The sequence below is a fragment of the Lasioglossum baleicum genome, chromosome 6, assembly GCF_051020765.1.
Source record: "Lasioglossum baleicum chromosome 6, iyLasBale1, whole genome shotgun sequence".
Lineage (NCBI taxonomy): Eukaryota > Metazoa > Arthropoda > Insecta > Hymenoptera > Halictidae > Lasioglossum > Lasioglossum baleicum.
In genome coordinates, this window is record NC_134934.1 from 3,872,716 (window position 1) to 3,887,211 (window position 14,496).

The 14,496-nt window shown below is 43.0% G+C and overlaps 2 protein-coding genes across 16 annotated transcripts in view; one reads left to right on the plus strand and one right to left on the minus strand.

The window, feature by feature from the left end:
- The first annotated feature begins 110 nt into the window (after window positions 1-110).
- Window positions 111-1,486, plus strand: Naa20a (N-alpha-acetyltransferase 20 A). Its single transcript, XM_076425028.1, has 6 exons — window positions 111-436; window positions 543-567; window positions 670-760; window positions 846-975; window positions 1,051-1,187; window positions 1,271-1,486. The coding sequence occupies exons 1-6, from the start codon at window positions 384-386 to the stop codon at window positions 1,354-1,356; spliced, it is 522 nt and encodes a 173-aa protein (XP_076281143.1). The 5' UTR covers window positions 111-383; the 3' UTR covers window positions 1,357-1,486.
- A 947-nt stretch (window positions 1,487-2,433) lies between these two features.
- Window positions 2,434-14,496, minus strand: part of LOC143209402 (uncharacterized protein CG43867) — a 143,658-nt gene continuing 131,595 nt past the window's right edge. For 8 of the 15 annotated variants that reach the window (XM_076424992.1, XM_076424991.1, XM_076424989.1 and 5 more), the window contains 18 exons: window positions 13,604-13,771; window positions 12,650-12,835; window positions 11,704-11,906; window positions 10,805-11,036; window positions 10,093-10,267; window positions 9,790-10,026; window positions 9,321-9,612; window positions 8,969-9,242; window positions 8,498-8,887; window positions 8,089-8,307; window positions 5,618-5,910; window positions 5,007-5,340; window positions 4,650-4,889; window positions 4,440-4,576; window positions 4,237-4,366; window positions 3,942-4,151; window positions 3,725-3,860; window positions 2,434-3,666 (listed from right to left, as the gene is read on the minus strand). In XM_076424992.1, coding sequence (XP_076281107.1) covers window positions 3,587-3,666; window positions 3,725-3,860; window positions 3,942-4,151; window positions 4,237-4,366; window positions 4,440-4,576; window positions 4,650-4,889; window positions 5,007-5,340; window positions 5,618-5,910; window positions 8,089-8,307; window positions 8,498-8,887; window positions 8,969-9,242; window positions 9,321-9,612; window positions 9,790-10,026; window positions 10,093-10,267; window positions 10,805-11,036; window positions 11,704-11,906; window positions 12,650-12,835; window positions 13,604-13,771 — 3,936 coding nt within the window. In that variant the 3' untranslated portion in view covers window positions 2,434-3,586. The remainder of the gene's footprint in view (window positions 3,667-3,724; window positions 3,861-3,941; window positions 4,152-4,236; window positions 4,367-4,439; window positions 4,577-4,649; window positions 4,890-5,006; window positions 5,341-5,617; window positions 5,911-8,088; window positions 8,308-8,497; window positions 8,888-8,968; window positions 9,243-9,320; window positions 9,613-9,789; window positions 10,027-10,092; window positions 10,268-10,804; window positions 11,037-11,703; window positions 11,907-12,649; window positions 12,836-13,603; window positions 13,772-14,496) is intronic. The other 7 variants (XM_076424988.1, XM_076424984.1, XM_076424990.1 and 4 more) reach the window with 6 other exon arrangements.

The window sequence follows — 14,496 nt, forward strand, 5'->3', positions numbered from 1 at the left end:
TTTGTATACAGGGTAGGGCAATAACTATGTCCACCTTGAATTGCTTGAATATATCCGTTATTTGTAATAATATGGAAAAATATGTTATGAACAAAATTTCCACTGTCGTACCTACAGAGTCGGTAATTCAGAACCGTAGACAGAAAAATGCGTTGTATGCAATGTCTATACTGATTTTAAGTTTGTGTCTAAAGTGTGTTGTGTAAGTTGTGTTGTTTCAACTGTGTTGTGCTTTGTGCTGTGCGTTGTGCTGTGCTCACTTCACTGCACTTCACTGTGTTCGTTCTCCTCTGGGAATTGTGTAGAACTCGTGTTTGTTAAATTGTTCCGATATTTACGTTCGTTACATCGTTCCCTTTAAAATCAGTTTACAGTTTCAAAAGATGACGACTCTTAGGCCTTTTACATGTAACGACTTGTTCAAGTTCAATACTGTGTAAGTACATAGACAACTGTCTGTAGAAATACAACAATAGCGTTTCATAACCTAGAAGTAGTTGTAATAATATAACCATACTTCGAATAATGTCTTTCTTTTTCAGGAACTTAGATCCTCTTACGGAGACTGTATCCTTTGATTAATTTTAGGCCTCTACTTGTAGGTAACTGTTTGACGTGTATCGTAAATAAAATATCACTTGGAGGTTTCCTTACATCGGTGTTATATAGTATGGACTCTCTTTTTATACACATTATTTGGCCCATTGGCCCGAGTATTTTCAAGTGGCAGAATCACCGAGTGGAGAAATTATGGGTTACAGTAAGTTCTAGTCCATTTACTCGAAAAATTCATGAATGAGCACGAGTGAAACTTAGCCGTTTGCTTTCTTTGAATACTGTCAAAGTTATGGGAAAGGCAGAGGGGTACAGGGAGGAATGGCATGGTCACATAACTGCTCTCACAGTCTCTTCTAGTTATAGAAGATTAGGTCTGGCTGCGATGCTAATTAAATCTCTGGAAGAGATTTCGGAAAAGTGAGTGAATTGCGAACACTCTATAATCTCAAGAACTTCATTATTCAACATATATACATATATATTTTATTTTAGGAAACAAGCCTATTTTGTGGATCTTTTTGTCAGAGTCAGCAACAAAGTGGCAATCAAAATGTATAAACAATTAGGATATATTGTGTATAGGACTGTTTTAGAATATTATAATGGGGATCCAGACGAGGACGCTTTCGGTATAGAATCATGTCATTGGTTATCTGCAAAATATATTTTTTACTTGTTGTTAGGAACTTAACATTTTATGTACTCCTTTCAGATATGAGAAAAGCACTTTCTAGAGATTTGAAAAAAAAATCAGTAATACCATTGACCCATCCGGTGACGCCGAAAGAAGTAGACTGATTGTATATATAAATATTTATTTGTGGGATCGACGAAAAATAAATAACGCACTTCGAAGTAACATACGAAATGATTATTGTGATGAGACTTTTACCGCCTAAAAAGTAAATAAATAATCTCTTAAAATGCAGATCCGAGCAGTTTATTTCTTGTTTCTGTGTGTGTGTGTGTACAATAGTACAATGCTTTCTGCTATACACCGCTCGTGCCCTTTATGCGTCGTTTTTTTATGCGAATAAATAATAAATAGAAATGTAAGATGTGGTAGGCTCAGTAGAATTACCGCGGACAGCTCGATTACGGTCGCAGGAAATTTCTATGACGATTGTTTGAATTTTTTAATCGGCTGCCCGATTCCTTTCTCTCTTCTCTCGTTCTACTATACTTAAGATACTTAAGCCTAACGTGATATTTACAGAATCAGTGACTTTACTGCATCATAATACAACGGCGCTACGCGCCTGAATAGTAGCATTATTATTTTTTTTTCTTTCATATAATCGCGTATTATAAAAATTAAAGACAAAATGTCGTTCTTGCATATCTTTGTACTGCTCCCAGTAATCTGAGGTTCGATCGTTTCATTTCTCGTTAACTCTTCTTCTTCATCATCATCATCAACATCTTCATTTTTATATAAATTCTTCAATGCGCTAAACGAAGCCGTGCATAAAATTTACTTTGTCTATTCTGCTCAGAGAGGCACAATCATACTCAGCCTATCCCAGGAATTACAAAAATTATATAGAAGTCTTGTACCATATTGCACGAAAGCCCTACATTCAACTTTGCTTTATTTTATTTCTGGTTACTAAAGAGAAGGAAGACATTTGCTAGTTACGTAGGACACGTCAAGCGCGTACAAAACTTCTATAGTATCGACGGGATCACACCGTGTTCGATTAGTACAAAATTGTTGTTGTTGTTGGTTGTTGTTGCACATACAATTACGCAGGAACGATATACTAATCGTCAAAGAAAAAATCGCGTTCCCATTTTTTACATCTATTTGGTCGTGTCCTTATATAAAACGAACTTATTCGCTTAGACGTTAAATAAATAGAAAATATGAGACTAGTTGTTATCAAAATAACATGACAATTAAAATGTAACTTCTGTTCGTTCGTTCGTTCGTTCGTCGTTATTCCATATAGAAACTGTTCCACCCATACACGATTGAGCTCTAAACGAGATTTACCGGTTTCAATACTGTTTGTACTTACTGTCCGAAATACCGGTCGTTCAAACGATTCAGATTACAAAATACTCAAAAACGCGTAAAAAGTTAAGGGATCTACCAAACGAACGAAACAACTATATCGCGTATCATACAATTCATAATCGAAACGTAGAATCTTACATCGACAGTAGGTACAGTTGTTGCTGCGTCTAAAAAATGTCTTGCGTTCGAAAGAAACGAAAAGAAAAGAATAAAACAGAAACGTTGCACACTCATTTACCCAGTTGACAATGATCGCGTGCGTTCTTGTTTGTGTTGCAGTCGATTTGGCAAGAATCAGGAAACCTCCTTTCGATGTGTTCTTGCGTAGAAAAAACAAAAGAAAGGTACGTCGCTGCATCACTCGCTAGACTTCTAAACATCCAGTTAACTCCGATTAATTATATACATAGTACACGATACACCGCTTTTTTTAATTTTTTGTTGTTACGTAGGTTTATCTAACGCTAAACACGTTCCTCGAATTTGGTATATAAATACGGTAGCAAAAAGTCTCAGCGCGACGCCTCCAGCTCTTCCCTCGAAACGAAACTATTTCGATGTAACTTTAGACATACTAACGTTACTTTTTAGGCAGTGTTTGCGAATCGTTTTTCAATTGATTTTTCAGTCACCCACATTGACGATAATGTGGACCACAATGTCTCCGTGTCTCGTGTCTTGTCCTCTGTATGACTGTGTATTTGTGTGCACGTGTATCTGTGTCTGTCCTCGCATGGTGTCGGATATTTACAAGTATGTACGTCGTTCGTAAGCTTTTTTTTCTTCTAATTTACACAAAAAACGCAAACTAAAATTAACTACAGCGCACGCTGTCGCGCATCGTTCGATTTCTTTTACTCGCAGCGTTCCTTTCGCGAGGATTCTTCTTATGATACAGAACGTAGTACCCTTCGAGTGTAAAGTTAGTGCCTTGGCAGGATCAGACTTTCACGAACCGACTGCCTGTTCCCTTCTGCTTCTTTTACCGAATCGGATAAACCAGTCTTATTAAGGTCTTTGGTGATCTGGCGTTGACTTTAATATATCCGGTTGCGTTGGAAGACAGCTCGAACCTGATTCAAGTATTACTTCATTAACAAATAGAAATAATTGTAAGGAGGTCGGTGTAGGTGTATTTTTACAAACCAGTGGTAGGTCTGAGAGTGGACTTGATCGATCTGTGAGACCCGTTGCGGGTCAACGTGTTCATTTGCGGCGTTCCGGGCAAAGCATGTCCCAAAGCGTTCATGTAGTCGGCAATCAACAACGTTATTTCCAAAATCTGTAGAAATATAAAAAGGTATTAGCAGATTTTTATAGTGCAAGGGTTTAATATTCGAAAAGGGAACAGAGATTAATGTACCTTAGGCTTTGAAAGGGCGAATAACAGCTTCTGTTCAGCAGCCCCTTCGTCGGGGCAGGCAACAAGCATGAAGTCATCTAAACACCCACCGAACGTAACTATATTAGCGTAATTGTAACGGCACATGACCGCCATCGTTTGCAATTCTAGCAACGTTACACTGTCCTCGGAAACAGCTATCCACACGGTCATCGGTTCGGCTTGCTTCAACTGCGGAAACAAATCAATTTATTCGACATCAGATTTTAGAATTTCTAAAAACCTTTGGAAAATTCAGTCTCTCTTTTTCGCTCACCTTTGCTTGATAAAGTGTAGCTCCAAAGAAAGGCCACTTTCTGGTGCAAGTCAAATATATACGAACACAGTCTAATACGCTACGACCTTTCAAGCCGACCCACTTTTCTTGCAGTCTTTCTTGCAGTTCCCTGTACAATAAAATCAGTCCCCATAGAAAGATACACATAGCAACATCCTTCTCTTGATTATATGTATACTTGCCTCAACTGATCGGCAGTGATGTTTGTTCGGTATCGAACCGGGTAGAATTTGTCCAGAGCCTGGAGAACCAGATGATGAGGATTGCTTCCGGGACCACTCCCTCGAGCCTTGTCGTTGTTATACTCGCCAAAATCGATCTGGAAAATTTTGTAGATGATATTGTCTCGTTTCAACGATCTCGAACCTGTTTTAGATGCGATGAAAAAATACCTGAGCCATTAGAGAAGCTAGTTCGAAAGCGAGCTCCCGGTTCACCGGAAACTTGCCCTGCACCACCTGCTGGTTCACCTGGTAGCACAGAAGAAGCCTCTCCCTGTCGGTCTCCATCTTAGCCGCCTGACGCCAGTAACACCTTGATTTGTATGTTAATTGCACTAGCCTGGTGTTCTCGAATTTCCCTGAACCCTTCTCCCTTAAAGCAGTCTCCCATTTCGAGATTATATCGCAGAGCTGCAACACAGACAATCAACAAATTAATGTCTAACATCATTAGATTCGATTTTTCCTATAGATCTTTGTCTTAAATGAATAAATCCGCAGTCTAGTTACGAATCTTTCATCGAATACCTTCGCCTGGAGATCGATAAAATGCTCCAAGTCCTTCTCGATCGGGTCGTCGCTGAACAACGTGAAACCAGACTGGTGAACGTCTCGACAGCCGATCTCCTGGTTCAAGGTGTTCAGGAACTCTTCTATCGTGGTGCTGCCGTCGAAGCCGACGACCTGGTAGGTTCCGTTTAAAAAATGAACGGGTATCGAGTGCGGCAGGGAGTGATGGTAAGGGTTCTTCATCAGGATCGACAGGACCTCCATCCTGGAGGGTTTCACCTCCCTGCCACCGTTCTGCAGAGTCCTTTCCAGCGCTCTTTCGCAGTACGCTGCGTACTTGCCACATTCCGTCCTACATAATCAACAAAAAAGAGAAACAGTTCAAGAGAAGTCCCATTAATCTGCTTCTGAAAAAAGCCGAGAATCATTCGTTTAGTAACTTTATACAGAGTGGAGCATTTAGAACAATTGTGGGTAATAACGACGGGAAGAAAACATGAAAGTCGTTCGAGATCATTCAAGAATGTGTATTAAATGCTCCACGCTGTGGAGGTTCTTAGCTGCGAGAAATGTATTCTTGTTAATTGCTGGCGGAGTGAAGGGGTTGACGAGGGTGAAGCGATACTCACTTGGTGTCGGCGTTCCTCTGCAGGTGTAGTTTCAGGTACCAGAGTAGTCGATTGTTCCTTGGTAGGAATAGCGAAACGGCGAGGGCTAGCAGCTGCCACCCCTGGATAAGAACGTACTGGGCGGGGTTAGTTTTGCAGTCCAGAATCGTAGACGTAGAATGGCCCTGCGTGAGCGGAGGACTGTGAGAAGTGGAGGCCGTCGATTGCGCGTCCGCATTTTCACCGCTGCCATTTGCCGCGGGACTTTGCGTATCGCAGGTGAACAGCGATTGCGTGGCGCAGAGGAGGAGCTGCTGCAATGGTATGCTGGCATACTACTACGTTCCCTGGATCGAACCAGACCTAATCTACTACGTTCTTTTTCTCAATTGACCACCGCGACGACTGTCCTCGTATATATATATATTATATGTATATGTATAATTGTTTATATATATATATATACAAATATATCTCGTATCTTTCTCTCTTTCTCTCTCTCTCTCTTTCGTATCTTCGTTAAAAATCGTCACACACCTCTCTCACCAGAGGTCTTCGCGGAATTCGGAATCAATGTAATTCAGAATTAATCATCCTCTCTCGTTCATTCAACAAAGGGAGGGAATCAAATATACTTTTCTTTTTCCTCGACTATTGAGACACTCGTGAACGTCATACACGTCTGTTAGTAATGTAAAGCAATCGAAATCGGACCGTTAAACGCATCAACTCTCCATGTTGTGTTAATCACAGAAAAAAAAACTGAAAACGCATGGACCGTCAATAATTCGAATGAATTAAGAACAATGTGGATGAGAGAAGCGTTGTTTGATTTCTCGGCTCTTCGTCTTCGTGCGAGATCTAGCTCGATGGCTGTTTCCCGAAAGCGTTTCGTTCGATGATCGTGCATTTGGTGAAAAACGATCCCCAGCGAACGAAACGCGTTCTTTGCTTTTGATTGAGCTTTTCTCAGATCGTTGTCCCGAATGCTCCATACATATCGTTCAAAGATAATGCGGCTCCGCATTATCGGAGACGGTTCGTGGAGACTCGTACACGATTATGATTTGTTTTGTGTTCACGACGGACGTGTTCGAATCGGCAAGGATTCTAGAGGTTCCGTAGTTTCCTTAATTAGACCGTCTTATGAGACCGGCATGATCAAAACGACTAAGTTCTCTAAGCAGCATTCAAAACAGATAATATCGTAATCAGCTATTTAGCAAAAAAACGTTACGGAAACAGAAAGAAAAAATCAATCTATAAAAAGATGTTTATCTGTGTGTGGTTTTTTTATGTACACCAACATACCATTCTGCAAGTGTGTGTGCCGCAGAACGTATTTTGACAAAGGCAACCGGGATATAAATATACATGTACAGTGCATACTAGTCGAATTATCTGTTCGTACCGGATCGCAAAAAACCGGGCGAGTGACCGCGTGATCGATGCATCGATGAGTGATCGATGAATGGATGCTTTGCAGAGCGATTTTGTTAATTGGTTTACTCGATATCGTAAGAGGAAATGAATTGTCGAAATATGTTCGGCTCACATGATAGGGTGGTCATCAGGGTATAGGTGATCGGGTATTCATGTATAAATATTAAAACGTACGCAATTAAATCGAAAATCAACGAAAAAAAGAAGTAGAAAAAATAAAAGATTAAAGAAAGTAAAAGAAACAGAAGAGAACGTTGTAAGAAAACTGAAACGTAAAAATATAGAGAAAGAAGAAAACTGAACGTTCGACGTTCCGCCTATATGAACAGAACCAACGAAGAATTGGAAGAAACGGCATGCGATTTGTCAAGAGTAGCCTAGGAAGAGCACACGTAAAGCAGCAAATGAAAATGAAATGTGAATGAATGTTAAAACTAAAAAATTCTTTCTCATTTGTTAAAAGGACTTCGTCAAGTATTATGGTTTTCGTACGGACCAACGGACGAACGACAAGTGGTTGTATTAATTAGTTAGTCTCCTCGAGAATACAGACAAAACAACAGAGAAAAATAGACGAAACCAAACAGTTCACCGTTCTACGTCAATAAGATTATCCGCGTATAATACTTGACTAAGCGTACACCCGATGTACCATTTCTTCGACACAGAATCAACGAACGCGATCATTCGACTTCAATGTCATTGCAATAGTGTTCCAAATACACGAAATCTCGAAACGGTGTACCCTTGCAACAGTGTTCGCCAAAGTGACCCCTATTTATATTTAATGTTTGATGAACAGTTGAAATTAACAGCGGGCCAATTCGGCGCAACAATCAGATCAAGAATGATAAAAATAAGTAGTTAATATCATTTGAAACTATATATACCCCCTTCTTTAGCCAGCTAGGGTGAACGAGTTTGATAAACACTGACAGGCTACACGGGCTCGAGGTAATGTTTTCTGTTTCTCGATAATGCGCATCGACCGTTGGTTGCGAAAATGGTACAGGGTTCAGAGTGTTTGTTAAACAATAAGCAGGACTTACAACGCGCGCAGTACCCAGCGACACAAGTCTGGCGGCCTTTTTTACCTGTACGCCCAAACGGTGTTGCGTGTGACGACTTGTCTGCTTTACCAATGCACAGATGAATTCAGATTGTAGCTCAGGCTGGTCTAAGCATTGCTGCAACGCATTTTGCGCTAGTACCACATGGTAGTCTATGCCCGCTTGCTCCACGGCCACCGACATGAACAATTGACATGCCTGCGAAAATAATAACCCATCAATCACTTGCAAACAAACATAAACACTAGCCCTTGGATGACATTGAGAACATTTCGAAACAATAAAAAGTAGTAACCAAGTTACTAGTGTTGATTTAACCAGGATATTATCTACGTACACAATGTGTACAGTCTTCCAAGAGTTAAATAGTACAAGGACACATAATAACCTTGAACAGCTTGATAGCCTCGGATTGCAAGGCCTCGGACGTCAAGCTGGTCAGTGGGCTAGTGATGTTTTCTTTGGTGTGGAGCAGCAACGGGTGTCTCCAAAGAACGCAACTAGGATCTCCGTCGGTTTCCATCAGTCTTTGCACCAGTTGCTCGTACTGAGTCCCGGCGCTGGGCCCGCCTCCGGAGACCACCGTCAAGTGGTACAACCAATTATCTTTGTCTTGTTTATGTGGCATCAGCAAGTAGGTTGGGCCTTGGTGGGTGGGGAAGATGCCGATCGTTCTCTCGTGAGGACACTCGGCGTCCCTTTCCTCGCTATCGCTGTCGGACACATGCTCGACCTCCTCCACCCTCGCGTCCCTCATGTTTATTTGTCCAATAGGATTCTAATAAAAAAAAAGAAAACATAAAACTAAACAAAGTGGGCAATTTAACAGCGTGAAGGTTCTAAAGAGTAGAACACTTACCGTATCGTTAGGGCACTTAAAGTAAAGGAACATTTTTCCAATGAGGACGCACCAGCACTTCTTCGCGTGCCCGTTCTTCACCTTGGTCAGCCAGCCCTGTATCGTCGGCTTGTTGTCCTCTTTGCTGAGCAGGAGTTTCGTCGCGTTCCGCCTCTGTACATTCTGCAGAACCCTGATCCAGTCTTCCATCGTCGCTATGCAATCCGCAGTTAGGTAGTAGGTCTTCTTTCCCGTGGCTATCTCAAACGTTGCGGCGCCTTCTGCCCTGTTTATCCTATTGAGGAAACCAGAATACATTGTAAATTCGCTCGTCAAAGTGATAGAAAATGCTAGACGATTGATCGGAGATTACCTGCACACTTCGTCCAGCACGATCTGGCCCTGAGGTTTCCTGTTCACGTCGTTCTGACTCTTCCAATAAGTTAGCACCCCGTTCTTCAAGACGAACCACCTCTTCCGCCACGTTTTCAGCTTTCCACCGAGCTTCGCCAGGTGGCCGGTCTTCTCCAACGATTCTTGCCTTTTCGGGCTCTCACCGGAAACGCGCATTAGGAGACTGGGCATGCTGGACTCCAGAGAAGTTGAGCTCAAAGCGTCCGGGGGTATCGCGTAGTCCTCGGATAAACCAGATTCCAGAGAAGTGTCTGCAAATATTATTATGAATGTGAGACAGTGCAATTCAAACTTTCACAGTCTAGGCAGAACAAGTTTCTAATGTTGCGACTTTGCCTATTTGTGCGACATTAAATTTCTCAGGGTGATTCTATTGAAATTTGTCGAACAACAGAAATTAATGAATAGGCTCTTTTTCGAAGACTCACCACGCTTCACGCTTTTGCTAGGCGACCCACTAGAGCTCCTCTTGGCAGGACTCAGACTGCTAGTCGTCTTAACGCTCTTCGATGGACTGCTACCACTGCCAAGTGACGAGTCCGTGTTATCCGAGGAACTGTTGGTAATTCTGGTGTTGGTCTCGGTCTGGTTCGGATGGTCCTCACCATCCGAACTGTCATCGGAACTATCGCCAAAGGGCATCGACCTGATCTGACTGGCTCGTCCTACAATACACAAATATATCATTAGTACTCTGTGAAAGAGATCGATTTCGAAGAAGAGGAACCTACCCTTGACCGTCGCGTAGACTGGAACCGAAATATCGCAGTAGCCTTGGGAATTGTGCGCAGTCAAGTTGTGTCCTGTTGCCTGGGAATGTTTCGACGAGCTGGTCGTGTTGGTCATCGTGGAAGGCGCGGATTCCTCGTTGGTCGGTGGACCGATGCCAAGCCCGCCATCGGCTACCTACGGAATCAGCGAGCGCCCGGTTTCTTTCGTTACAAATTGCAACAACTTGGCCCGCGCGCTTAGACGCGTCCCTCTTTCGCTTTGGAATCCGCGGCTAATCTATTCCTTCCTTCGGGAACGCGACAACAGGTGTGACTCAACGTCCCGTAGGCTAAATTCTCCAAGAGATCGCTGCTAGTTTCTCTGCGGTATTTGCTACTCAACGGGACCAGTCGCGAGGATATACAGGTTTTTCACTCCAAATTCACTCTTTTGCAAATCAATTTCACCCTTTTGCAAATCAATTTCACTCTTTTCCAAATCAATTTCAATCTTTTGTCGATAACCTATAATACAGTCATGCTTCGATAGTTGTCGCGTTCTGTTCCCATTATTTTTTCATCTTTTTCTTATTTTTTCACTATCTCGTGATCCAATACTGATTTCTCAACACGGTTTTATATTTTGTTCTCGGAGCTCTCAGACTTTCTACCGTCAAACGAGTGAATCTATACCCGCACGGAGTTCTGTGAGAATGTTTCTACTAATTTTTACCTGGTAGATCTTCGCCTCCCAGCTTGGAAACCGGTGCAACGGCGGCGTAGGTGGTCGAGGTCCCTGCGCGCTTTGCGTCCAGTTCATGCCCTCCCTGCTCGGCGTATAGATCTCGGCATAATCGTGAACAGCCTCGGAACTGCCGCTGTCTCTGCTGGTCTCCGAGACTCCAGGGATATTCGGGAGCATCACCAAATTTTCGACAGCCGCGGCGAGCTCCTCGGACAGGAGGCTGTGGCGGAGAACGAACGGCAAGCATAAAGCACAGGACTAATTGCAATCAGCGGTGTTGCGATTTTTGCGCATGGATCGAAATGAACAAGCACCTTTCCTTTTTACAAAGAAACATTCTTATTATTATCAAGTCTCTATAATGGAATTATAGAGGCTTATAATCATGTGTAATCATTAGACTGCGGATCTTTATACAAAATAGAAATTCTCTGCACCGTTTACAAGAAACAAGAGCTTTCTTCGTTCATTAAAAAGCTATTGATATTCTTCAATTTATTCGATATGTATACTGTTTGAAATTGTTACCGTCTCATTCTTCTGATAAATCCATAAAATCCGCCGTCTAGTGATTATACTGACACACATATGTATAGAGTGAGAGTACGAAACTGCCTGAGAACGTGCAATCGATTTCGATCCGCAGTCGCAACGACATCGTCGACGATTGAGAGACAATGGAGAGGTGTGTACCCGGGTTGACAGATCCCCGCAGGAAGTCTCAGGACGTTACAGGGTACCACAGTTTCGAGAGTCGGGCGCCGCTATCACGTCGTGAGACCTCCCAAGGAGAATCGAAATACATTTTACGAGAGGGTTTTACGCTGTCGAGGCAGCTGAAGCGATCGCCAAAGAGCAAGAAAAGAAACGTGCCGCAAGGATTCTACCTGGAGTCCATGTTGGTCGCTGGAATCCCGCGTTGAATGGTCCCGCAAGCGGACAGGTGTCTTCTGTGCTTGGTGCCGGCTTGGGGTTCGGCTACCGCGGTCTGGACGCTTTCTGGGACTGCTTGAGGAGTTCCTTCGAGGCTCTCCGATCGTCTGCGCAACGTGGGATCAACCTCCAAAGACAGCGATGCTCTCGTCGGTGCCTGCAAGTCAGTAATCATCGTCTGAATTTTTTAAGTTGAAAGACATTGGGTTACATATGGCTTGCATGAACTTAGAGTGCCGCGTCTTCCACAAATGGTAGACGTCTTAATATTTATTAAATGAGTTGGCGAGGAGATTTAAAGTGTTGGAAGGTATTAGATAATTGCAAATGTTAACCACCAAACAAACAGAAATAAAAAATATTCTGCGTAGCCCAGGTTTTATTTAAAAATTGATTGTTTTGATTCGAGCAAGTGGCTGTAACATGGTCTGTAATATGGTCACTCAGAGTACCAATTTGTCACTTTGAATTGACACTAGATCGTGATTTAAACACACACTCTGAAGTCTCCGTATCGACTACTAAACACTGCAGTGTTCTAGTAAACGCGAAGGGCAATCATTCCTCTGTATACACTATACACTTACTTCAGCACATAGGAGCAAATAGAACGAATAATCTAGCGCAGAGTGTTTTTCAGCAACGCAACGAACTCGACAGCAGTTCTTCGTAAATCTAAAATTTTTGAGCGACGCTCTGGTAACGCGTTTCTTTGTCCGGTCCCTATGAAAGTGAATTTTTGTTTGGGAAAAGATGCGAAACGGTCAGAATCGTCACGCGATAGTGGACACCGGTCTGTTGAAGGTTGCTCTAACGAGGGCCTTGCACGCACCGCGGCGGGACACGGTAGTACACACGGTGTGCGTCAGCTGTCGGGAATACCCGTATGGGAACACTCACAGGTGGTTTCAGGCCGATGTTCGTTATGTGGTTCCTCAGGAGTTCCAACTGCTGGTTACACTTGTTGTTCTGTTCCCGCAGATGCTGGTTCTGCTGCTCCAACTCCCGCAGCTTATTGGTCACCCATTCCTTGATCCTGGCGGCTTTCGCCTCGACCTGCCTCGCGTCTTGGAGTCGCAGCTGCCTCTGCGAGCAATTACCTATCAGTCTTGCTGCGTACCTTATCTCTATGATACACTAACTCCGATAACACGTAGTCTACTCGCGGATTCCGTGGATCTCGTGAAATCAACGCGAAAGTAAACGGCGAGGAGACTCAAGTGACTGTCTGGTTTATACGGTGACTCATGTAACTGATCGTGTACTCTTACAACTGACAATAACAGTTCAAATTCGACCAGATTTGATCGAAGAGCTATATTAATGCCGGAAATAAGAGACGGAATTATTTATCTAGATTTACAAATGTGAATTTTATGCATTTATTACGACCATTTGGAAGAATTTAACACGTATACGAATATTTTTCATTCAGGATTATTGAAATTGTAGAGATGCATCCATGAGGGATTATTCAGATTTCTTTCTTTGGGTATATATTTTAAGAGCGGCTAAAAAATGTGAAGAATATTGTCAATCTAGTTTAGTCTCGTTGAAACGACTGAAAGACAAAATTCATTTTTATGCAACTTCTCGGAATCGACACGGACAATTTTGATTTTGCATGAAAATCCGCAGTCTATAAATGAGTTTTTGCGTTAATATTAATATTAACATTTCAATTTCGATTCCATCAATTCACATTGATCGTGTTCATGGGGCTACTAGCTTCATCACTGAAACGTGATTCTTGCAAAATGATTCCACAAGGACACGACCTACACCCGGCAGCCTCAACTAGAACTAGAACTGTCTGCAGTACTTAGCGTTTAGGTTGACAAGCATGCGTCTCACCTGTTCCTCGACCTGTGTCTCTAGCTTCGATATGCAGGCGCAGTGGACGTCCTCGATCTTGTCATTCTGCGTACCGGAAGTTGACGGTAGCGAATGCGGTGGAGAACCAACTCCGGATGTGCTCAAGCAGTATTCACCCTTCACTAGCCGCTCCTCCATCATCCGTACCTGCAGCAAAAACAAACATCATCATCTCAGTGCAATCTACCAGACCTCTCTAACATTATCAACATAACCCATTGGAGTCGGACACATATTTCAAAGCGGCAACACTCTGGTACCAAGTGCTAAACAAGATAGGCACCTCGTGGCAGTCAACGTGTTAATAAAAACCAGAGAACAGCAACATACATACTGATCGGATCGAGTAACCTCTTTTCGGTTGAATGAAACATGTCGACGCCAATGCGTTAACACACCGCTCGAGTACCACAGGTCCTTGCAGATTTCAGTGAAAAATTGCGAGGTTCATTTTTCGTTTCTAACGAAGGATCTGCATACACTATCGAAGCTGTCGAACAGGAATAAGACACGACAGAAGATCGAAAGATAAATTTCGCTTTTGGACTGGCACTTTTCGGTCACTGAAGAACAGGATGGATCTCGTGGCACTCGAATGGGTTTAGGATTCTCTTAGCTGGGCTACCGTGAGACGATTTTGCGCGAGTCCCAGAGGCTTTCTAGGCTTCGCTGACGACTCGGTCATCGGATTTCCATGGCGCGGATCGCGAGAACCCGCTCTTTCTCTCGTTTTCTCAGGTAGCGGGTGAAAGACGCGTCATCGCGTTCCGGTTGGCGTCGAGACAGCGGATAAACACACGGCGGCTCGTTGCCCGTCGAAAAATACGCGAAAGCGTGCAGAGAGAGAGAGAGGAGAGGAGAGCGTGGCCTCG